At 50.0% G+C, this 22971-nt stretch overlaps 1 protein-coding gene across 6 annotated transcripts in view; it reads right to left on the bottom strand.

Annotated features, from left to right (window-relative positions):
• Nucleotides 1–22971, bottom strand: part of NRP2 (neuropilin 2) — a 115366-nt gene that overhangs the window by 30342 nt on the left and 62053 nt on the right. For 4 of the 6 annotated variants that reach the window (XM_036066139.2, XM_078071229.1, XM_078071230.1 and 1 more), the window contains exons 10-15: nucleotides 22073–22217; nucleotides 17786–17902; nucleotides 14751–14891; nucleotides 3266–3528; nucleotides 1623–1719; nucleotides 443–463 (exon numbers count right to left, since the gene is read on the bottom strand). In XM_036066139.2, the coding sequence (XP_035922032.1) occupies nucleotides 443–463; nucleotides 1623–1719; nucleotides 3266–3528; nucleotides 14751–14891; nucleotides 17786–17902; nucleotides 22073–22217 (784 nt within the window). Of the gene's footprint in view, nucleotides 1–427; nucleotides 464–1622; nucleotides 1720–3265; nucleotides 3529–14750; nucleotides 14892–17785; nucleotides 17903–22072; nucleotides 22218–22971 lie in introns of all 6 variants that reach the window. The other 2 variants (XM_036066138.2, XM_036066140.2) reach the window with 1 other exon arrangement.

Raw genomic sequence — 22971 nt, 5'->3', positions numbered from 1 at the left:
CTGTCTTGGTGCCCTGCAGCTGGAAAGAAACCATCTTCAGGCAAAAATAAATCATTGCCACCTCGTTTCACTTTTAATTTACTGCTGATTTTTGTTGTTCAGTCTCCCCCACAGCCTCTCCTTTCTCACCACTCATGCATTTTTAGCCTCATTGCTCCCCGTTGGACAATGCAAGGCTGAAAGGTTTATCTGTAACCTATTTGTCTCTATTATAGGTTTCTAAACTTTAATTAAACAAGAGACAGTGAAGATCTCAATCCTCTTTCTGGGAATCTACAGGTGTTGTTGGTGCCATCTAGTGGCGGGAAGGTGTGGTGTCTGTTTTCTCTGGAGAGATCTGTCAAGTTTGGAGGTTCCTTCCCCACACCAAATTCACATCACATGGGTGGAAGAAAAAGACATGCAAAAAAAAAAAATTTTTTTTTACCTTTAAAATTCTCACCTGCAAAAGCCGAGATGGGTTCTGGGGAAAAGAGAAGAAAAAATATTGAGTTAGATAAGGGGAAGAAATAAGGGGGCAGGTGTAAGGTATGATGAAGATGACTTTTTGTAATACCCCATGGAAAATGTCCCCATGTCCACCTCATGCTCTAGACTGTCTAACACATCATCATCACAGGGGCTGGGGAGGGGGGTGAGAGAGTCCCCAAGTTGCTTTGGAACAAAAAGTCCTTTATAGAGCAATGGGTCTCTAAAGCATTGTAATCAGTCATTTACCACTGATTACTTTCTCAGAGCCTGGAGTACGTTTAGATGCCTGGGGCCTAAAGGGACTGGGGTGGTCCCAGGTGCTTCTGACATCATCAGGCACACACACATCCAGGACCCATGTGCCAAGAAAAGCTCTCGGTGAGTGATTACAGTCACTCTGCCTAGTAAAAGCAGGTCCCGTTCCTTCTCAGGATTCCCTCTTGCTTTTGGAAATGTCCATGTCTCCCATGGGAGACGGTCAGGATGCCCTTGGGGGTGACCTGGGTAAAACGTGTGCATCTTCTGTGGGCTGGCTGCTCAGCACTTCTGTCCAAAGGGACAGCCATGCTGTCCTTCCTGTGCTGGTCACCTGGCATGCAATGCTGAATCTTACAGCTCTGGGATCTTGGGCATTGAAGCTGTTAGCTTCGGAGCAAACTCTAAAATCTTACCTCACCTGCCATAGTTTGCCCTGCAGTTCATTCAGATAAAGGAACAAACTGGGTAGTTGTGTTATCAGTCTGATATAACATATGTACTATTTTTGCTCACCAGTGAAGGCTTCCATTAAAAACATCAAAGCTTTGCAGCATGTAATTCTGACTGGCAGCTGTGCTCATCTTCTAGCATTTTCTTTGCTAAAAGCTGGAGTCTGATGATGGGGTCTTGCCACCCTGAGTTTCCATATACTTAGTGCATGTCTATTTCTGAATGGGAACAGGAGATAGAAGACTTCACCTCATTTCACACCCCTCCCATCCTGAATGCAGCCTAAGCTACAACTACATTCATTCCTCACCTCCTGCATAGACCGTTGCTGTTCTACCCACTGGGTACAACTGGGTTTGAAAATGGCGTGCTGCCTCCTCTTGTATATCCCAGCCCCCGGTGTCTTGTTTGGAAGAGCCACAAAGAGACAGGTGTTCACGTACCCATACAGTTCTCCAGTGGGACATCAGTGCTTATCCGAATGTCGTCGATGGCAATTTCTCCTGAATGTCCTTTTCCTATGACTCCCTCAAACACAATCTAGAAGCCAGAAGAACAAGAGCCATGTTAACCGAGCTCCCTGGTTCAAACAGTGCAAAGATTTCCAATTTTCTGTTAACTGCAGCTTAAAGTGTGTGTGTGTGTGTGTGTGTGTGTGTGTGTGTGTGTGACTGTACCTGGTACACATCTGTTGACCACAGGGCTATGGTACTTGAAATCTTAATTTAAAAAGAGTTGGTTCAAATCAAATGCATATCTGAAGGGATTAAAAATACACATAACAAGGTGATGGACAGTGTTGTCCAGTAACTGGAACATACTGATTAAAAGGACCGGAATCAGGACATGTTTAAAGGAGGGTTGAACTGTCCCTAGCCATTTTTGAAGTTCCTTTCTTGTAAATCTTTCAAATGCCCAATCAGGTATTTGGTAACTCAGAGGACATGACAGGTGGGGTAAGGTGAGAAATACAGTCCGCTGGGTTTGGATTGCCTCTGGCATAGCATTGTCTTATGGCTCCATTATTACAGCTAGGAGGGAGAGGATTTTTTCCTTCACAGTAGTTGACGGAACACCTACTATGTGCCAGGCACAAGGACGGTTACAAAATCTCGTAAGTACAACCTCTGCCCAGAGCTCCTCACCATCTGACGGGTGAGACGAAATGCAAACAGGTCCTTACAACACAGTGCATTAAGGTTTATAAATGGGAACGCAGGCCAGGGTGGGGCAGAACTCAGGACACCTTACAAGCTCCGGAGCGACTGCCAGCTGCATGCAGAAGCCCCTCTGCTCTGTGGTCTTCAATCATTCCTCGCTCTCACCCTCCCTAGGTTCTCTCTGCAAACGAGCACATGTCCTCTGGCAAGCTGAGCGAGCAGTTGGCTGCCTCACCAGCCGTCTGTTGCTGCTTCTCGTCTGGGGAGGAGCAGGTTAATGCCTTGGCTGGTTCTCAGTCACCTCTTCCACAGTGTGTCTACTCCTACCCAAGCCTCAGCCACAGCTGTGCATACCCATCTGTGCCTCAGTCTTTCGCTCTGTGGGGCAGAGATAATAAAGCTCAACTCCTGGAGCGGTGGGGAGAGGAACCACTCATTTAGGAGTCTTTCTGGTTTGCTGGCCACTGAGTGCAAACAGCCACCCTCCCCTTCCCTCGCCCACGTGCCCCGGGACAGGTCTGGCAGGATTCTCCCCTCTTCTTGGAGTGCAAGGGGGCTCGGCAGCCTTCCTCCCCCGTGTGTGGAGGCTGGTTTGGGTTTATTTCCCTGGCTTCTGTGTCCCTTTGTCAGCCTACCTGATAGCAATCTAAACTAAAATGGAGAGAAGAAACATTTGTTGGGAAGATTTCAGCAATATAAAAGGCAATAGGAGGAACAAAGAACCAAGTCTGGGTGTAGAGATAGGCACATTTTGAATAACAAATAAGAGTGTCATTTAGTTGCCATGGCAATGTGAGAAACACAATGAAAACAGCGTCGCTTAACCACGTTCCCTCATGATGAATGGGCACGGCCCTTTGCAATATTGAAATACGGATCACAAAGATTCCCGGGATCTCTGCACCCACCTCCCGTCACCACCCTACCTGATACTCCACGTCATAGCTGGGCAAGATGATCCGCCCGTGTTTCCACTCATTGCCCTGGTCCTCGCGGATGGCCCAGAGGAGCTTGCTCTCCTGGCGGGCCTCGCGCACCACCTGCAGCGCCACCCCGCGGCCACCTGTGGCTTGGTACTGGAACTCCATGCACACGGGGCTTTGGGGCAGGTGCACGGGAGGGCTGATGAGCCGGGCGTACTGGCCCTCTCTCCGCCCGTCGCTCTGCAGCCGCAAGAAATTCCTGTCATCTGTGGGAAAGAAGCCCAGAGGTTCCCATTACACTGGGGAAAGAGACCAGTTTGCGGCTGTGCACCCCCCCCCCGAGAAAGCTGGAACCAGAGTTTGGGGGTCTTGTTTATTCACGTCCTTGTTCTCCAGGCCCTGTGTTTTCTTCTCAAGCTTAAGAGCTGGGCTCCAAAGCTGCTCCCTTTTGAAGCCTCTTTGGGAGCCTTGAGGTCAGGTTGGTCTTTCCTGCCTATTTCTCTGTATCACTCTCTCGGTATCTTTGTGCACAGACGGTACTTGGAGCAGTTGGCCTTACGTCTTGGCTGGTGGTGTCTGTGCCTGTCTTCCCCCCCTAGAACCGAAGATGCCAGACCCATGTCTTATTCCCCATTGGCTTACCCAAAGGGCCAATGCATCCTAATGAACTAAATTCTAAGGGGGCGAGGTGGCTGCTAGACTGGAAGATGATTCTAGCCAGTGGCTTACGCTTCAAGCCTTTGTCATCTTGGCTGGGCACTGGCCAAATGGAAGACATTTAAAACCGTCTGTCTCCACCCGTGCTCCTAGGTGGTACCTGGACTCCAGCGACTGTCAGAAGCCAGCCTCGACCTCAAGCGGAAGAAGGGATGGTGGCTGTGGAGGGGTGGGGGTGAGCCAGGGGGGCCGGACACCCTACTCCCTTCCCTGTCCAGCCCAGGGAGGCCCGAATTGGCCTTTTTCAGGAAGCCAGGCAAACAGCTCCACGAGAACAGGCACAGTCATCATCACTAATGAAGGCTACGTGTTTAACAGAGAATATACACTGGATGGGAAATTAAGGTTTCACCCATCCAAATGTTTGGAGGATGGGCCTTTTGGCTGATTAGTTTGCAAATACATCAGACCCCATGCAGAAGACGGAGGTCTTGTTGCCATTTGCAGACCCCATGCCCTGCAGACGCGCGTATGGGGGCCTGCGCCTGCAAACCCAACGTACACAGGAGCGTTCTGGCCACTTGTACAGAAAACAGGGTGGCATTTGAGAAGACAGTCTCACCGCCTCCTTTTGGCCCCGAAACATCCTATGCCGAACACTTCCGCAAGGTGGCGGGGGATGTTCACACCACACAGCCAGCACATCAGACCCTTGTGGATCATGTTAATCTGAGACACACGCACCCAGCTTTCTTATTCACCAGGGACCGTGAACATCCTGGGCTTGTCAGGGGAGAACAGGCAAGAACTCAGAGCCCTGAATCAACAGGTTACCGTTGCTACCCCTGCTGACATCGTTGTTCTAGCAATGAGCGTGTCACTGGCCCCAAAACAGCGCCTTCCTTCTTTCCCACAGCCATCTCTCTCCTTCCTTCCTGCAACCCCCCCCCCCCCCCCCGCCAAGCCCCTCCAGTTAGATTCTCTAGGATTACTGCTCCAGAAGCTACCCTCCCCTGAAGTCAAATCAGACCAGTTCAGGATGCATAGTTGGGATTCCAGTTTGTCTCCTTAACCATCCAGAACCACATGTCTAATACCCCCACAACAGGAGACCCCTTCAAGGCCAGAGGCAGCACAGATAACCGGGCAGCTGTCCACAGCACACATTTCAAAGGTGGTGATCTGCCAAGGGAGGAGACACGGGGGCCGCAACCAGACACTCCAAGGTCTTCCAAACCTACGCTTCTCCTATCAGATCCCGTTACTACCACTATTAATGATAATAATTATAAGTCATATTTGCAGAATGCTTTGCAGGTTTCCAAAGCACATTCACATGCATTGTTTCGTCTAATCCTTCCTAAATGCTTGTGAGAGCTCTATCTTCTGCATCTTATTTGTACAGGACGAAGACATGGAGGTCAGAAAGGTTCAAAGGACTTGTCCAAAGTAGAGAGGGTGGTAAGGAGTACAGCTGGACCTGACGTCAGGTTTTCCACCTCTGCAGTGGGTTCTTCGCTTCAGCTGTGCCCCAGGTACCTGCCCCACATCCAGGCAATCGTCACACTCTATTCAAGGTAAACTGGGCTTCCCCCCCACACACCCCCGCCCCTGCTCCCGCTTCTCCTTCCTGCCACCCCTCCCTCCCCTACCACTCTACCTCTCCCACCTCTTTCGCTAGTTCTTCTCCTACCCATTCTGGCACATTCCAGCTAACGCCTCTTTTGTCTCCACAACTCGAACATTTTACTGACTGTACCACTGATCTTGTTTTTAAAAAGACTCGAGGCCATTTCTCATGCATTTCAGCAGGTAACCACCCACTGCCTCGCGCTGTAATTTAACTGGTTTGCGTGTGTCTTTCCCCTCGCTACAGTGAGATGACAGAGTCCCAGGCTTACACATATAAGGGTTAATACTCTGCTGCTTCTCCCTGCCCCTCAACGGTGATATATAGATGCTGCTACTCAAGAAAACTTTGTTCCCACAGATGAATGAATGACAAACACACAGATAAAGGAACGATAGGAGGCTCTATATTCTCACAAGACACAAAAACAGAGGAAGAATCAGCTAGCCTTTGCTAATCCCACAGATTCAGATAATCTCTTCACAATTCCCTCCCACTCTCCTGAGCCAACGCCCCTTTCAAAGGTGAGGAGAGCTGATGATAACAGGGTGACCTGGGGACACACCGTGGAGCCACCAGTGAGACCCTCCCCGCCCCTCCCCACTCCAATGCTCCCGTGCTCCAGTAATTTCCAAGCCCTGACTGCTTCCACCTCAGATAGAAAGGAAACCAGATTTCAGAGACTTATTATTCAGCCTTCTTCCTTCACAGTTTCACAAATAAGACCCACTTGCTGCTTGAAAATTGCTTGGCAGAAATACTGTCACTTGTGTGAATTTACATTCTTAAGCGGCAGGGGATTCATAGCATAATGGTTAGAATTTAGTAAGTGAAATGTGTGTGGAGGTGGATTTTATCTGGGTCTGTTCTGTTTACCCATCCTGGTACTAAAACTTCAGGCACCATCAGGCCAAAGGTCTCCCAGGCTACTGTGCCCCGGACCCCAGCTAGCCCCCTCCTCCCCTCCTTCCCCCTCCTCTGCTCTCTCTCTCACAGTAAGACGATAATCGCACCGCATGATTTAAAGGACCACTGGAAGACCGGGGAGTTAATGCTGGTGGCGTGCTAAGCACGAGCAGCTGAAGGATCATAATTCAGTGCTGACATCTAAGCTAATCCACTAGTTTGCAGAATCTCAAGACAAGCAGGCCTCTGGATTTCACTTAGTTAAATCATTTGTGCCCCACTTGTCTGTTAAGTGCTACGAGCTCGAGGGAAGAGAGATGATATGTAAATTTAAGGAATTAGCAGTAGACATCAGTCAGAGGGACGCTGAGCCGCAAAACGTCCCTGCCTGTCGCTGAGGGGGCCTGATTAGAAGCAGGACGTCATGAAGGGATGGCTAAGACCGGGCAGGGCCCAGGGAGGGGACAGGACAGGCAGGGGCAAGGGAACTGGTGTTCACTGAGCACCTACTGTGTGCCCGAAGTCGTGCAGGAAGCGCCGTCTGCCTTTTCTTATATAATCTTCCCTGTGAAATCTAGGTCTGTGAAGCAAGTACCATTTTCTCCATTTTTACCAGAGAGGAAGCAGAGGCTCGGAGAACTGAAGCCACGTGTCCGAGACGGCTGCTAGCTGGAAGCACCGCACAAGGGAGCAGAATCGCCGGAGCGTGGCCGCTCATCTGGGCTGGAGCCCTCGGCTAACGCTCACCCATCATTTAAAGCCTCAGTCTCCCCGTCTGTAAAATGGGTCTAATAAGAACATTACAGGAGAGGGCTGTGAGGAGAAGGAAATGGAACAGGCCATGGGAAATGCTTTGCACGCTAACAGGGACATAGTAACACTCAATAGTAACAGGGACACAGTAAGCACTCAATAAAAGCTCTGATCTTTATCACTACTACTATTATCACTACACACACTGACTCCTATGTCTTGCCTTTTTTTTTTTTTTTTTTAGAAAGGAAAAGGGCCAAAAGAGCACCAATAACCTGGGAAGACCAGTCCTAGACTCACAAGGAAGTATGGTTTGGCCGGAGGGCAGTGGAGGTGCTCCAACCCCAGCAATCAGCCGGCCCCTGCTTGTGCATAATGCACTGCTTACCACATGTCTTTCCTGTCACTGTATAGGAGATGAAATAAACTACTACATGATTCTGGAATGAGAGTGGGACCTCAAGAGACAGCTTAGATCAGGTCAGCCCGGCTGCCCAGAGGAACCACGCTGAAAACGTCCCCAGAACAGCTGTCTACCCTCTGCTTTAAATTCTCCAGAGCAGGAGTTTCCATAGGCCACATCGGCAATGTGTTTTCTGGGTCACAACCCTAACTGTCAGGAACTTCTTAAATTCAGTTTTAAGTTTTCCTGCTGTCACTGAGACACATGTCCTCCTTCTATCCCTGATGGAGCACCGCCAATTTCTGTCCTCTGACTTGGAAACCTTTTCACTCGTGAAGAATTCAGACCCTGAGTCTTCGCTTTCTTGGGAAACTCAGCCCTTGCCTCTTCAAATGTCTACTTTGGGGGGCCTTAGTCATGGGGGTAGGTCTACACTAATGCTCCTCTAAGCTAAGTGCTTCAGTTCTTTGAAGTCATGGCACCCATATATGTGCTGTGAATGAAGTCTGTTCGCGTAGAACGTTCTAATTTATGGCCTACCACTGCCAAACACAGAGGAAAGTTGTAAGCACGCAGTGGGCTGGCATGACGTGGGGGGCGGAGGGCTTTAGCTATTGACTTGGACCTCAAGGAAAAGCCCTTTGGATTGTTAAGAGGTCCCCAGACATGACAACTGACCAGCTCAAGACCAGCTCTGCCTGACTATCTTCTTGTTCTTGTAGCCGAGGGCAGTGATGCCGGCCATGGAGAGCTTCCAACAAAAAGACAATAGAAAGGAAATACGTTCAGTTGCTGAAAGAGAAGGAAGAAATAATGTCCCAGAGATACAATCCCTCTCCTCCTGGACCTGACATATTTGGGAGGCATTTTGCGACTAGGTCCTTGACTCAAAACATCTGTTGTTGCCCATGACACAGGGAAAATAATCACATGGGAACCAACCACAGGAGTTCAAAAGGGCAGGGAGGACATGCAGAGGACAGGGTCATTCAGGCATTTTAACCTGCCGCTGTCTCTAGAAAGGATCTCCTGATACTTCACCTGGCGATTTATGGCCGCATCTGGCTTCAGCTGCAGGAGTGCTGTGTGAGCACGTGACTGTGGCTGGCCCAAAAGCAATGGAATTGGTTGTGTCCACACCTTACCAAACCCTGAAGTACATCACAGTCTGATCGTCCTGGCTACCGCAAAGCCAAACGCACCATCTGTCCGACACACACATCTCCTGGCTCGCATCTTGCCCTCCTACTAGAACAACCATCTGAAAGAATATTTAGTGCTGCAGGAGATGTAATCTCTTTGTATAGGTCATGCTTAAACCATGAGTCAGCCCCTCAGCTGGCCTCCCAAGGTCAGTCTATCTCTGCTAAGGTCCTCAAATTAACAACCGGTTAAGGGAAACATTGACTTTGGATGAACTCAGCAGGATGTTCTCAAGGTTTACAATTGACCATTTTGTGGACATTTGAGGTCTCAGGTCTGGTCTTCCTAGAGCTGGCTCTTTTTTTTTTTAATTTATTTTTTATTTTTTTATTTTTGTATGTCAGCTTTCATGAAGGTTTTACAATTGAGGCAGTCTTGTCATCATTCTGCCCTTTCATTATCAATCTGCACACTGCTGGGGAACTCAGCCAATCATGACTTTCAGAAAAAAAGGAAACGAAACAGATGAACATAGAGGAAGGAAGGAAAAATAAAATAAGAGGAAAATAAGAGGGGAGGTGGGGGAGAATGGGGCAACTGGGTGACAGGCATTAAGGAGGGCGCTTGAGGTAAAGAGCCCTGGGTGTTATATACAACTGATGAATCACTGACTTCCACCTCGGAAACTAATAATACACTATATGTTAATTAAATTGAATTTAAATAAAAAAATTTAAAAAAAGGAATAATAGCTTCTCTTCACTGCTGTCTTTTCTATAAAGTCAGAGATGTTTTTATCCTTCCTATTTTCCTTAAAGAAGAGCCTCTATGCTTTCCTTTTCCAGTTGGAGGTATTCTTTGAATATTGGCTTTCTTTTAGCCAAGTTGTTCCTGGTCTTTAATTGTCCCCCATAGTCTGAGCCCGAGAAGCTCTCGTCTGGCTATGAGCAGTGGCTGTGTCCCGCCACATCATCCTCTTTCCAACGGCAACTCAAGCTAATGCCAATGCAGAGTCTGGATCCTTTGATGCCCTGGTCCCACCTACAGGGGAGGCCTTTTGAGTTCTGAGACAGTTGCTTTTTCATTCACAGGGTCACTACTAGCTCCCGGTCAAATATCAAACCCATCATGAGCAAGTCCACTCATCAATTCTTTTCTGTAATTTATTTGCAACCACCTACCTCCCCCCACCCACAACCCCCACCACACACACTCAATCTCTCGCACCTGTGCCCCAGTGAATCACAGTTCTGGTCCTCTACTTCCATGGAGTTTATAAATGGCCCAATCTGCACCAAAACAGCCCCACGATATGTTAATAACTCTACCACTGACATGTGATGGAATAGCTACCATTAACAGTATTCAAATATTTCAGAACATTGTATTCTTAGTCTGTCTTGAGCTTGTTTTTGAATCCAGAGTAAACATATAAATGCTAGGCAGCCAAAGCTCTGTCTTTTCATAGTGGTGTACTGTTACAAGTAGGCATTGCCTGTTTTCTTTATTTTGTTTTATTTTTTGTTATTTATTTATTTAATTTTAAGTAGGCTCCATGCCCAACGTGGGGCCTGAACCCACAACTCCGAGACCAAGAGTCGCATACTCTACCAGCTGAGCCAGCCAGCACCCTGCCTGTTTCCTTTATATCACTTCCATGATTTGGAGTGACTGAAATGAAGTACTACTGTCACCATAGTTCATGAGGCCAACAAACGTATAAAAGAACACACGTGTAGGGAGCCCACACACTTGAGGATTCTGAAGCTGACCTGCCAAGGTCCGCTCTTTCGCTAGTCTTCTTGTCTCATTCCTGATAACAATGATAATAATAATAACCATAACTATTATTATTATTACCACTATTATTACCATTATTGGTATTACTTAGTATTTACTTCTTTTTGGTCAAATGAAATAGTTCCTACCCTATCTAACGCTACGCTACTTGCTTACCTTACTGTGGTTGCTCACTGAGGTTGAACGACACAATGACGAAAGTAGCTGCCACTGGACGCTCCCACCAAGGGACCGCAGAGAAGGCACGTCCACCTAAGTACTTGCTTCTTGGTTTACACTGCCATCGGTCCCCTCTGTGCAGAAGCAGCATCAGCAAGGACCCCAGAGATCACGCACATGTCAATACCAAAAGATGCCTACGCAGTCTGACCAAGACAGTCCTGTGATGACGGCCACGGTCTACAACTGTGCCATCCGATATATCCTGGCCACCAAGCCCCTGAGACGAGGAACTAAAATTATAGCTGTATTTAATTGTAATTAACTAAAATTAAAATAGCTAGTGGCTACCATATTAAACGGTGCAGCTCTAGACACGCGGACTCACCACGGCATCTCAGAGTTTTTACCTTGTCCCTGAAACACAAGAATTTGATCATCCTCAAAACCGGGTTTACGATCATCGCACTCGAGAATGTCTCTAGAAAATACTACGGCTCCCACAAGGGAAGACATTTCTGTGAGGCTGTAGCTGCAGAGAAAAGGCAAAGTGGCTTCTCAGAGGACATGGGGCCGGCTCCTCTGCAACCACCAGGGGTCACTGGATTCGGGACAGGGTCCCCAGGGGCTGGTGTGAGCACACACTCCAGGCTTGTAAGCCTCAAGCAAAGAGCTAAAAGAAGGGGTTCTGAGCGGCTTGAAAGACTATCTTGAAAAACAAAAACAGTGGCATGAAACCAGTGGGTGTCTTGTCAGCCTTAAGCAACTATTACCACTGGCCAAAAGAACAGAACTAATTGCTGACTTGAAAGGAAAAGAAAAAAAAAAAAAGACAAAACAAAACATGAGAAAAGAACTAAATCAGAAAATATCTAAGGAATGTAAGTTGTTTCCACAGACACTTCTGAGCAAATAGGCTGTGTATGATATTTCAACATGGCTATTCTGTTGTCCTTTTCCTCCCCCCTCGGCTCTCCCGACACCCCCCATGCTCGATGAAGACACCTCCTTTCCTACACGCAATTACTTTTGCTTAGCTCTCCCATAAGGGGATAAAACATATGGCACACTTCTCTTAAAGAGTGTCTCCCCTTTGTGGAGTGGCGAAGTGTGGGGGACACAGGGCTTTTGGGTTTGACTGGAAGGTCCACCATCTGCCCTGCCCTTGATCAGGCACAGCTGTTTCCCCTCTCCCAACTGCTCCCCTCAGGCACCCCCCCCTTTTTTTAAAGAAAGGACCACCCTGAACAGAAAGGGCTTTCTATCCTCCCCTGCTTAAAGCCCCATATCGAGCCTTGTAAGGAGAAGGAAAGTGGCAAATACAGCAAGTGACTTTTAAAATCAGAGGATAGAAGGAAGGGTTCTGAAACCAACAGTATGATTTTGTTTTCTGGAGACAGGTTACAAGAGCCACCTTTTCAAACTTCAGGGATTCCTCTGGAAGAGGAAAATAATTATTTTCCTTCTCAATATCTTCAGGGAGAAATAACATCAGATCGAGGAGTTCCTTATGGCCCTAATTTTCTTTCTGTCCCCATCCATCCAGCCAACGGTTGGAATTCTGCCTGCTTTGCGAGCTTGCTCTGAAAAGCCCTCCCAAACCGCAGGGTGTAATGAATCAACTGGAATGAGGATAAGAGCTAGAATTTCCAACCGGTAGCCAGGGTGGCAGAAGGGGCACTCAAGGTGAGGGCGAGGCCTGAACCAGGGGGCGGTGGAGGTGAACGGGCAGAGGGACAGAGGTGAAGGCCAGGCTCAGATGGAGAGTAACGGAAGCTCTCTCGGAAGTGTCACTTGCTAAATGGTGGCCCTGTAGACTGGACGGGGCTGGCCTCCGAGAGAAAATCTGCTCAGAAGAGTGCAAGGGAGAAGGCCGAATTCTTAGGGAGAACCTGAAGACAGCTGCTGAGTAAGAGCCAGTAAACCTCCCCATGCTGCGTCATCTATGTCCCTTCATTCAAAGTGCCTCCGCCAAGCTGCCCCCTCATACCCACCTCACGCAATGCGCATGCACACGCACGACACGCATACACACCGCAATCACAATCAACCACGCGCACACACACAGAGGTTCACATGTAAGACACGCATACAAACGCATGCACACACATATTCACAGACACACCAACATCTACACATAAAACGCATGACATGTGCACACACACACACACACACACAACCCACAAAGACCTTGCGAAAGAAACACATATGCTGACACATAAAGACACCCATAACCCACAAGTACACACTAGGCCTACACATGCTGACGCATACCCCACAAACCTTCTTTATGTTCGGATACAAAGTGGAGGTTGGGAAAAACAACCAATTAATTGGGCCAGGTCTCAAAGGAGAGGAAATGAAATGCAAAATCCAGGCTGGGTTATAAAAATAAGTATTCTTTTTTTTCCAACGTGCAGGAGGCTCATTATATTAATTAAACATTATTGCAGTGAACGAGAGGGGGGAGGGTGATTAAGGCTGGGACGAGGGTAAGTGTTCTCTCCTGTTGCCCGAGGCCACGGTGATCTTCAGATATTAATCTCTCCGAGCACTCAAATGCTGAAGAGATAAACACTTGAAATATGAAAATGTTTTTCTCCAGAGCAGACGCTGTGACCCTCCAGGAAAGCAAGTGCGGGCTGTGTCAGGAGGCCAGCCCGCAAAACTCTCCTGGCATCTCTCCCACTGCCGTCCCCTGGGGGCAGGGGACACCGCCAGTCCCTGGGGTTGAGGGGCAGCAGAGCTGCTCTGGGGAACCCTGCAGAAGGAGGGGGGCCTCATCCCCCTTTTATTCTCCAGTCAGGCAACATTTGATCTACCAATTTCCAGAACGGACCCCTTTGCTCTCAAATGCTTATGGGGCTTCGAGGTCCAGGCCAGGGGTGCAGAACAGTGAAAACCTAACGCGTGGTGGGCTAGAGCCAACGTGTGTTGGCTTGCGAGAGCCGGCTGTTAAATTTTCTGGAATTTTGCGAGGCAGTTGTTAAACGCGGTCATTATTAAAAATTAAATGACATAAAGTTACCATTAAATAAGTTACATTAAAAACGAAAGGTCGTAAATTCTCAGAACTCAACACCTGCTCAGTATTTGGATCCATCTTGCCAGTCTCTATGCTCCTGAAGTCATCCCTATCTATCCGAGCTGTCTGATGGCAGAAAACGATCTAAGGCTGTTTGCATTTCCCACCTCTGCCTCTGGTGACGTGTCGGTAGCGTAACCATGGGGGGGGGGGGGGGCCTTGACACCACTGAAAGTGGCAAACATTACAAGGCAGGGTTTCTCTCTTTCCCCATCCCCGCGGAGGTGGTGGTTCAACGCTGGCCAGAACCCCGCTGTAAACGCACACTGCGGTGGGCAGAGGAGAGCCCTCCTGCTCCTGCAGGCTGAGGAGGGCTCAAGGCAAGCCCTCTCCATCCACAGTGCCCCAGGAGGCTGCCCAAAGCCGGCACTCAGAAAGGGCAGCTGAACAGTGTGTCGGGGACTGTCTTCCAGCAACACTCTTCCAGAAGCCGAGTGCCAGGCAGCTCTGCGAGACCCCACGGGCACGGCAGCATTTTGGCCCCTCAGCTTGGTTTGCTACCGCCGTAAGGATACTCTCAGAGAATTATCCGTCGGGCTGGAGGCCAGTGGTTTCCTAAGGAGGCATTTTAGGAAGTTTTAGGAGTGGACAAGAGGCTCTGTGACGTCGGCCGGGAACGCTACAGCCATGGTGACAGGGGGCACTGCCTCATCCCGCCTCCTGAAACCTCCCAACTACTCTTCCTTTCTTCTTTTTCTTTCTTTCCTCTTGGCCTCTCTTGCTCCCTCCCGGCTTCCGGGCTGCACTGTTAATCACAAGACAGGGCTAGGAACCACGACTCAGCTCTTCTGCAGGGTAGATGCTGTGAGCAAAGACTGTGGTGGTTTGTGGGCGCAGAGCAGAGGATTGCTCCGTGGTGGGAAGTTACGACGCTTGTCAGGGCACCTGGGGCTGCGAGACGTGCGGCCAGCTAGCCGTCACTCTTTCCTCTCCGAATCTGCCGCTGGCTTACCTGGAAACGTCCGGTCGTTTGGGCTGGAGCTGCCGGTCCAGGTGCTCCTGAGCCACTTGGCATGGTCGTACATCCAACCACAGGGCTCCTCGGCGAAATCAAAGTTGCAGTTGAATCCTGAAGGGAGCTGCAGATCTTTGTCTGAAAGGGGGGGGGAGGATAACCCAAAGAAGGCAAATGAAATGGGTTGGGACAACAGCCACAGTGGTGCTATTCAAAGCGCTGGCAAGGCCTAAGTGGAGGGCAGAGAAAGAAGTGGCTCCCTTTGCTGATTCATTTAACTCATCTTGGCGATCGTTGGCTTTCAGGTCAGCCTTTGGTCTCATCCTTCCCAGGCACGAAAGCCAAGTCTGCCAGTGGTTCCCATAGTAAGCAATTATAAATGAGGCCACCAAATGGCTTCAGGCTCTAATCAGGCTCTTCTGCCCACCTCAGAGAGCAGACAAATGTGAAAATTGCTGTTCCCTAAGTGCCAGAGAAGAATGTCTCCCCAGTGCCTCAGTGGAAGGCTGGCTCCTGCCAACCTGGCTCTCACAAGTGATGGGGCAGCCCATTAGCATCCAGAGAGGCTGGCGTGCTGGGGAGGTACCGGCCAGGGAGGAGAGAGTGAGCTCCGAAACAAGGAAGGCTTGTTTGTCCCCCCTCACCTCCTGTGATAGGTCTTCCGTGCCAGGACACAGGGTCAGCTCGGCCTCCCCGTGGGGCGGCACGGCCAGGTGGGCGATTTGGCATGGTAGGGCAAAGCGAGGGGCCAGAGCAGCCGGCCGCCTCGCTCAGCACGGGCCAGGAGCAAAAATAATCTCGCATGGCACCGAGTATCCGCGGGCCAAGATCTCAGGGGCAGCAGGGAATGCCTTCCTCATGGAAATGTCAGAAGTGACCGCACAATGGCTCGTCCCTGTCTGCTCAGTGGTCCCATGTCTAAGCCGGAAGACTGAACCCAAAGACTTTCTTTGGAGGCTCCAGTCAGCTCTAAAAATCCACTATGAGCTGGTGCCAAAGATGTGATGAAGTGGGGGCGGGCGTGTGGAGGTGGGAGAAAGGAAACGGGAAGCCAAATCTGGATGCCTGCCGGCAGCGGCTGCAGAGACAGTGGAAAAGTGCTGGCTAACGCTAGTAGCCGGGAGGAAGTGGGGTCTTTGGCCTTCTCACTTCCCTTCCCAGGGTTCCCAGAGAGGAATTTCCGTGGGGAAGGCCTAGAATGCAGGTTAGGAAGTCTACGGGGAACAACGGCCTGGTGGAGACAAATTGCTCATGCCACGGGGGCGAGGGGAAGGGCGCTGCTGGCGGCAGAGGCAGACTGCCACCAGGCCCTGGGCCCTGGCTGTGCCTCCCCGTCCCAAGAGGAGTATTTCATGTTTGCCCACCCTTGGCCAAAGTCAGCCCAAGGCCAGGAGAAACACATGGAATTGATTACAGAAGCCACAACCTGTGGCTTGGAAAAGTCAGCCCTTAGCCCTCACCCCCCTGCTCCCGACAATTTCTCAATTTCTATTTTTCCGTTAAAAAATACGGAGTAATTCAATATACCATAATTCCTCTCTCATGTTTACACGCATACTCTGTCTCAGGAACCAAATTCCACAAAGAAACCTTTTGCAAAAAAGAAAAAAAATAGGGAGGAGCCACCAAAGAAAGCTCAAATGAAACAAACCACTATAAACGGGGAAATGACATTAAACTTCTGAAAGTTTACAGCAGAACTCTTAAATTTTCCTCTGGATCACCATTTAGATAGAACCCCCTCCTCCTGCCCTCCACCAAGCTAGCTCTGCTAATCCGATGCCATATATTTACTCCCTACGCATTCCACCGTGAGCTCGCAGACCATCTTAAACGCGTCTTGGAAGATTCTCCAAGTCTCTTTCTCCTCTTCATAAAACAAAAACAAGTTCATTAAAATGTCAGAATCTTGTATTCAGCTCACCCTGACCAATAGTGTTGCCCCGCCCACACAATATACAAAAGCACATTCCTGAAAGCATATGCATTAAATTATCATTTTTCAGTCACACAACTTCAGCGTTTATGTCTGGCTTCCCTCCCATTCTCCTCTGTAGCCACTTTCTGGAGGCAGCCACTCCATCAGTGGAGTGGTGTTGGTGCGTGCGCGGGGCGCGGGACCTCACAGACTGTGCCATCTACCTCCCGAGTCGGTGCTACGCTGTGTCTCCACCAAGTCTCTCCAAGTCTCCCCAAGTCTCTCCACCAACCTCCCCTCATTTTGTCTAATGAACGTCTAATAAGGATCAGTAATTTACTGTAAGTGGAGACTGTTGAGCCTTAAATTCCAGCCCCAAATGCCAGGTGTTCCAAAATTTGTGGCTTGTTAGGAATGTCCTCATACTTGGTAAGGTGACGTCCTTTTGGGCTCTGCCAATTATTGTTTTTATCTCACCCGGATGCGTTCAGAAGGTGAAAGGAAGGTGATACAGAGCTCCCACGTGAAGAGGCTGATCTGGAACGAAGAGCCCCTGGGATCTGAAGGAAGGGTTGAGGTGCCTTTGTCACTGACCTGTGCTCCCGCCCCATGGAGGATGGGATGCGTCATTTTCTGGAGCCATGATTATTACACTTTCTCAATCAGCAGTGGGCAAAGACACAGGGCAATGCGGTCATGGAACGGTTAACTGCTGAGTTAACCTGACTGCCGCGCTCCATGGGCCAAGTCACCCCGATGACCACCAGATCTTCACCTGACTTTACGGTGGAGACACAGCTCAGTACAAAGAGGCTGAGGATTCTAATGATTTGAAGTGAGGGCAAAAAGGGAGACTTCTCAAATGAGGGGTCCTCTCTGGATGGACCCTTATCTCAGCTGATGACCAGCAGGTTCATGCCTGTAGGCTGTCCCTGGTTGGTTGTTCCAATATGTGAATATTTCTAGATTGGCTGTAAATGGCCACTGCCCCAAGCTCCTGACTACCCACACCTCCCTGACCTCTGATCAGGGGACGTCCAGGTCCCCGCCCGAGCCACAAGCCAACCGCCTCTGATTGTCAGCACTGTGCCATCCCAGATGAACCATGACTCACCATCCTCAAAGCTGCAGTTCTCCCCACACTCTGTGGCCTCCTCATCAATGGGATATGGGGTGGTGGTCTCTTCACTCTTCACCGTGGGTCCCAGTGTCTCTACTGTGGGCTTTGAGTCTGCGTAAGGGCAAAGAGAGGGGGCAGTGAATGCTGCACGCGGCAGCCTGCATTGAAACCCAGCAGGAAGATGCCCCACACTCAGTTTCCTTTCTAAGTGTGGGCTTTTAAAGGAGGAAGAAAAGATAATGAATGAAGATGGATACATACACATACACGCACACACACATCCCTGGAGTCACCTCTGTGTGCTGTCAATGAAGTCAGAAGCACGGCCTGAGTTGAACAAGAATAGTCCCTAAACTGCAGGAACGGCCACAACACAGGCAGGGACACAAACCCATGTCCCTGCCGCAGACTCCACAGCAAAAGCCCTGGGGCCAGCACAAAAGGCCAGGTGGGACCGTGAGGGATGTGGGCGAAGCGGACCCTAAGGCAGGCTAACACACACACACACAGTGAGTGGTGCCCATCTGAAACAGTAGAGTCTCAGTGCCTAATGACGGGAGCTTCCTGTGTACTGTCCCTTAGGCGGCTGCTGACGGGCCTTCCCAGCCGGCTCACCCCTGCTCTTAGGTGGAAGAGACGTTCTCTTTTCAGCCTTCTCTGACTCAGACAGAACTTTTTTGAACCAAAGCTAACTGACCTAGGAGGCCCGCCTCTAACAAGATCATCAGAAGCACAACAGCCAAAGCTCTGAGTGAAGGCAGACAACCACAGCCGTTGTTGTTCGCGTTTGCACAAAACTGGACGGAAAGGGACCCAAAGGGACTCAGACTCCACTTGCCGGAAGTAATTTCGGCTGTGCCTTTAGGTCAGGGTGTGGCAAATTCAAATGCTTCCTGGATGCACGCAGCTCCCGTAAGCCAGACGGCTGACTGGGGGCTGGGGAGAGTTCGGTGCGGGACGGAAGGTGGCAGAGGGCATCTCGCATGCCCTGATTCAAGGGAGGCCACCAAACGGGCTCCAGCACACTGAAGGCCTGAAGGGAGGGGGCCCAACGTGGCCAGATCTTGCAAAAAAAATTTCTTTTCCAACACGAAGCCAATTCCATTCCCATGGAAGATCTCTAGACTTGTCCATGTTGGCAACTTATTCAAAGTATTGTAACAAGGAGCATGCAACAGAGCTTGGCCAGGCCAAACCTGGCTGCAGGCAGTCAGTTCTGACCTAGGCTCTAGGTGATTCATTCCCCCATCCATTCACTTGTCTATTTGCTCACGCCAGTCATTCATTCAGCAACTATTTATGAAATGAATGAAACAGTGAGTCACGCCCTGGGTGGGGCGAGGAGGGGTTCTGGTAACTGGCATTCAAGTCCGTGCCTCGTGGGGTGGGGTCTTCAGCCCCCAGTTGCCCTCCAACGAGAGACTCGCCGAATAAGCTCGTGCATTGTTCCTCCCATTTCTATACATGTTCCTATGATTAGGTGCCTTTGTCAGGCACACTTTAGGATACCATTTAATAAAGCCAGGAGCTGAAGGAAATTGCTAAATACGCTGAATAGCTTTTTCACGGTCGACTTCCCATCTTTCTGCTATTAAATACGACGCACATAACCTTTCATACTTCCCTTTGCCGTGTCTGCCTCTTGCTCACAGTAAATAGCAAATAACCTCGAAGCGTCTTAATTTGTAAGTTCAAATTTGTCACTGTGTCATAGAATCTCAAACTCAATTGTAAAGCAAACTATGGGCAGCAAAGCAAGAAGTAATCATTTGGAACACAAACAAACTAACAGGTGAAGCAGTCCTGTCAAATTATTTAGCTGCAGTGACTCAGGCCAGCCCTGTTATTTTTTCCTGCTCTCCTTTTGGGGTAGGAACGAAGTGAACCAGGGACGCGTCGCAGAAAGGAATGGGAATTTGAAAAGCAAAAAAGCTACGTGGCCCACGAGAGCAGTTTCTGGGGAGGTTAGGTAGCTGGTTGGTAAAGATCACGTTAAATCCGGGGGCACAGGGGTCTGAGGAGGCAAGGAGAGGACGGGGTGTGTGAAGGATAGTGAGAAGGCAGGCCATGTCCGCTGCGCTTTCCTGGGAGCTCGGGGGTAACTGCCCATCAAACTGCAACGCTCCCCTTACAATTGAAACCAGATGTCAGCAACTTCAAAGGGAAGGAGGCTGGGCGGAGGCTAAGAAGCCCCAACTCTGATCTTCCAAGGAATGGCCAGGCAGGACTTTGAAATGAGAAACCTGTTGCTGACCATCGCCAGGGTAATTTGGACCAGGTTGGGGCGGGGGAGCAATAAGAGGAAAAGGACATTAGCAACTGTCCAGCCGGTCATAAAGCAGGGCCAGCCCGGGAGAGGCGTGGCACAGAGGGGCAGACCTCTGACAAGTAGCTTCCTCTCTCTGGGACTCAGTTTCCCCATCTGTGATAGCGACGTTGGCCTAGATCTGTGATTTTTTTTTTCATAGTGTATGCCACACTCGTTTGTAGGTTGTGGGATCAATATGATGGGTCATGATCAGAATTTTTGAATGTGGACTGTAATATGTCAGAGTGTGCTCACATGGGGAAAATGAGCACTGATCTGGGGACCGTTCGTTCCAGTTGCGTTTACTTATTATTGCAGGTTTATTAGGTGCCAGGCAGCAGTCTAAGTACTTTATATCCATTATTTCACTGAATCCTCATAACAACCTAGGGGGTGTAGATATGCTATTATCATCCCGATTTTTCAGCTGAGATAACCAAGATGCCGAGAGTCTAAGGAACTTGTCTGAGGTCATGCAGCCAGCGATCAGCAGAAGCAGGGCTTGTACTTGGCAATCTGTCCCCAGGGTCCAGCACTTAACAATACACTGTAACCCGTATGCACACACCGTGTGAGTGTGTGCTTGCGAGCCAACTGGATTGTGATATAAATTTATTTTAAATTGTGGATCATGGTCAAAAATGTTTGAAAGCCACTGGCTTTTAGAAGCTCCTGGGTCCCCTGCAGCTCTAACCCTTTGATTTCGAAGAGGCCATAAACGAAGCCAGCTTGTATCACTCTGGAGGGGCAGTTTTCCGCACCTGCAAGCAGACAGGTGACTCACATTCAGCAGGCTGCAGGGAAACCTGGCCTTTCCCCTACGTGAGGGGGAGTAAAGTATCTTCCCTCTAAAATGTGTTCGCTGGGGCTGCCTTCAATCCAAAGGTGAGAGAGGCTAATTTGGGCCCGATTTCCAGCCTGCGTGCCTCAATGGGGCTCCTCCTCTGAGCCATCGGACGCGGCCTGCTCCCCCCTGGGCGCCAGAGGCACTTCTCCGACATGCCCTTATTATCCTTCCCGATGCCCTGCTGGGGGAGCTGGAGACGGTAGGGCACCGACAGGAAAATGGAGATACCTGGGGGCCTGGCGGACAGAGGCAGGGCAGCTCGGCCTGTCTGCCGCTCCTGCTGGCACTGGGTTCAGGTGGCTCCCCTGAGCTCCTTTTGGAGGGCAGTGAGCCAGCTTCAGGTGAGATCTCGCGCCAGCTCTGCCCAAGGAGGTGCCCAGAGGAAGGGGGGGGCCTGATTCAGAAGAAAAGGGTGCTTCCCGGAAACAGGGAGGATGGGCATGCGCAGTGGGCCTTACCTGCAATAAGGAGAGTTAGAGGTCTTCCCTGGGCCTGGGCCGCCGAGGATGGCGGGGTGAGGTGTGGTGGGGGGGGTAGGTGGGGGGGGGGGAAGGAATGAGCAAGACTCCTGCTTGCGCACGGGGAAGAAGTCCTACTCCCGGCAGCTCCCCTACAACAGGGTCCCTCCTGAGCAAATAAATGCCTTTTACAGATGTGGCTTCGAAACGAAAATGAAGTCTCTTAGCCACTGACATCTGGAGGCCAGATTCAGACATAAACCGATTACTTTATTATCATGAGGGGTTTTTTTCTTCCCTAAATCAACAGCCACAGCCTCCTGGCCCGAAGAGTCAGGGTCTAATTGAATTTGGGTGGGTGGTGTGTGGTTATGATTTGTTTTTGAGAGACTGGGGTTGGGGAACTGGAATGATCCTTTAAAAAAGACAAAACACATCCCTCGAGAAATTATCCCCTGTCCAGAGGCTGGAGTGCCCAGGGTTTGAGGGCAGGAGAACATGACAGGGCCTGGGGTGGGTGGGGTTTCGAGCTGACAGAGCTTCACCGGGGAAGGCTGCCCCCCCTGCCCATCCACAACGTCATGGTCTGACCTCCTCCCAGGGCATCCCGGGAAGCCAGGGTCACACGACCATGTGAGCGAGACCTGGAGTGGGAAAGCAGGCCTTACCTGTCCAGTCACAGCCCAGCACCTCCAGCCGCATCCCAATCCCTGCTGGAGACCACCTCTCGGGGTACACCCGCACGTACTGTGCCGGAACGGGGTCGAATCTTCGGATGTCAGGGGTGTCATAGTGCATGTTCCCTTCAAACAGCTGCAGGGGAGACAGGCCACTCAGCCCCTCTTCTGTGGGATCCCATCCCCACCCCTCCCCTTCTTCCCTATCCTTCCCCTTCTCCTCCCTGCTCTGCACATCCATCCAAAAGGTAGCTTCATAGTTGACTCACTGGACATTACAACCCATAGGAACTCCATCCTCAGACCAAAGTTTGGTTCATTTGGAAGATGGTTAGGGTCCCAGAAACACAGAAAAGAAGGAGCAAATGAAAGTGGCAATTGCTAGGTTCTGTCTTCTACCGTTGGACTGGAGACTGTGGACTCGGGAAAGAATTAGGCTCTGAATGGACTTGGCTGGAGAGAAGACAAGTGAATTTCAGGCTGCTTTGCCCATTGTCTTCGAAGTTCTTGTTGTAGGGGCACCTGGGTGGCTCAGGTGGTTAAGGGTCTGCCTTCGGCTCACGTCATGATGGAGCCCCATGTCAGGCCCCCCCCACCCCGCTCAGCAGGGAGTCTGCTTGTCCCTTTCCCTCTGCCCCTCACCCCACTCATGCTCTCCCTCTGTCTCTCTCAAATAAATAAAACCTTAAAAAAAAAAAAAAAGAAGTTCTTGTAATGCTTAAAAGTCTATGTAGAAAGCCCCAGCTGACTGACAGGTCACTGAAAGGCTGAAGGTAGAGTGACCATCCTCTTCTCCAGGCTAATAACAACATCCTCTCATCAGACATTGATAGTCTGAGACCGTGCCCCCCAAAGCTTTGTTTAGCAGGGCCAGTTCTGCCAAAACAAGG

This window comes from Halichoerus grypus, chromosome 4, assembly GCF_964656455.1.
Source record: "Halichoerus grypus chromosome 4, mHalGry1.hap1.1, whole genome shotgun sequence".
Taxonomy (NCBI): domain Eukaryota; kingdom Metazoa; phylum Chordata; class Mammalia; order Carnivora; family Phocidae; genus Halichoerus; species Halichoerus grypus.
Note: the sequence above shows the minus strand (reverse complement) of the source record. Positions and strands in the feature narration are given on the sequence as shown.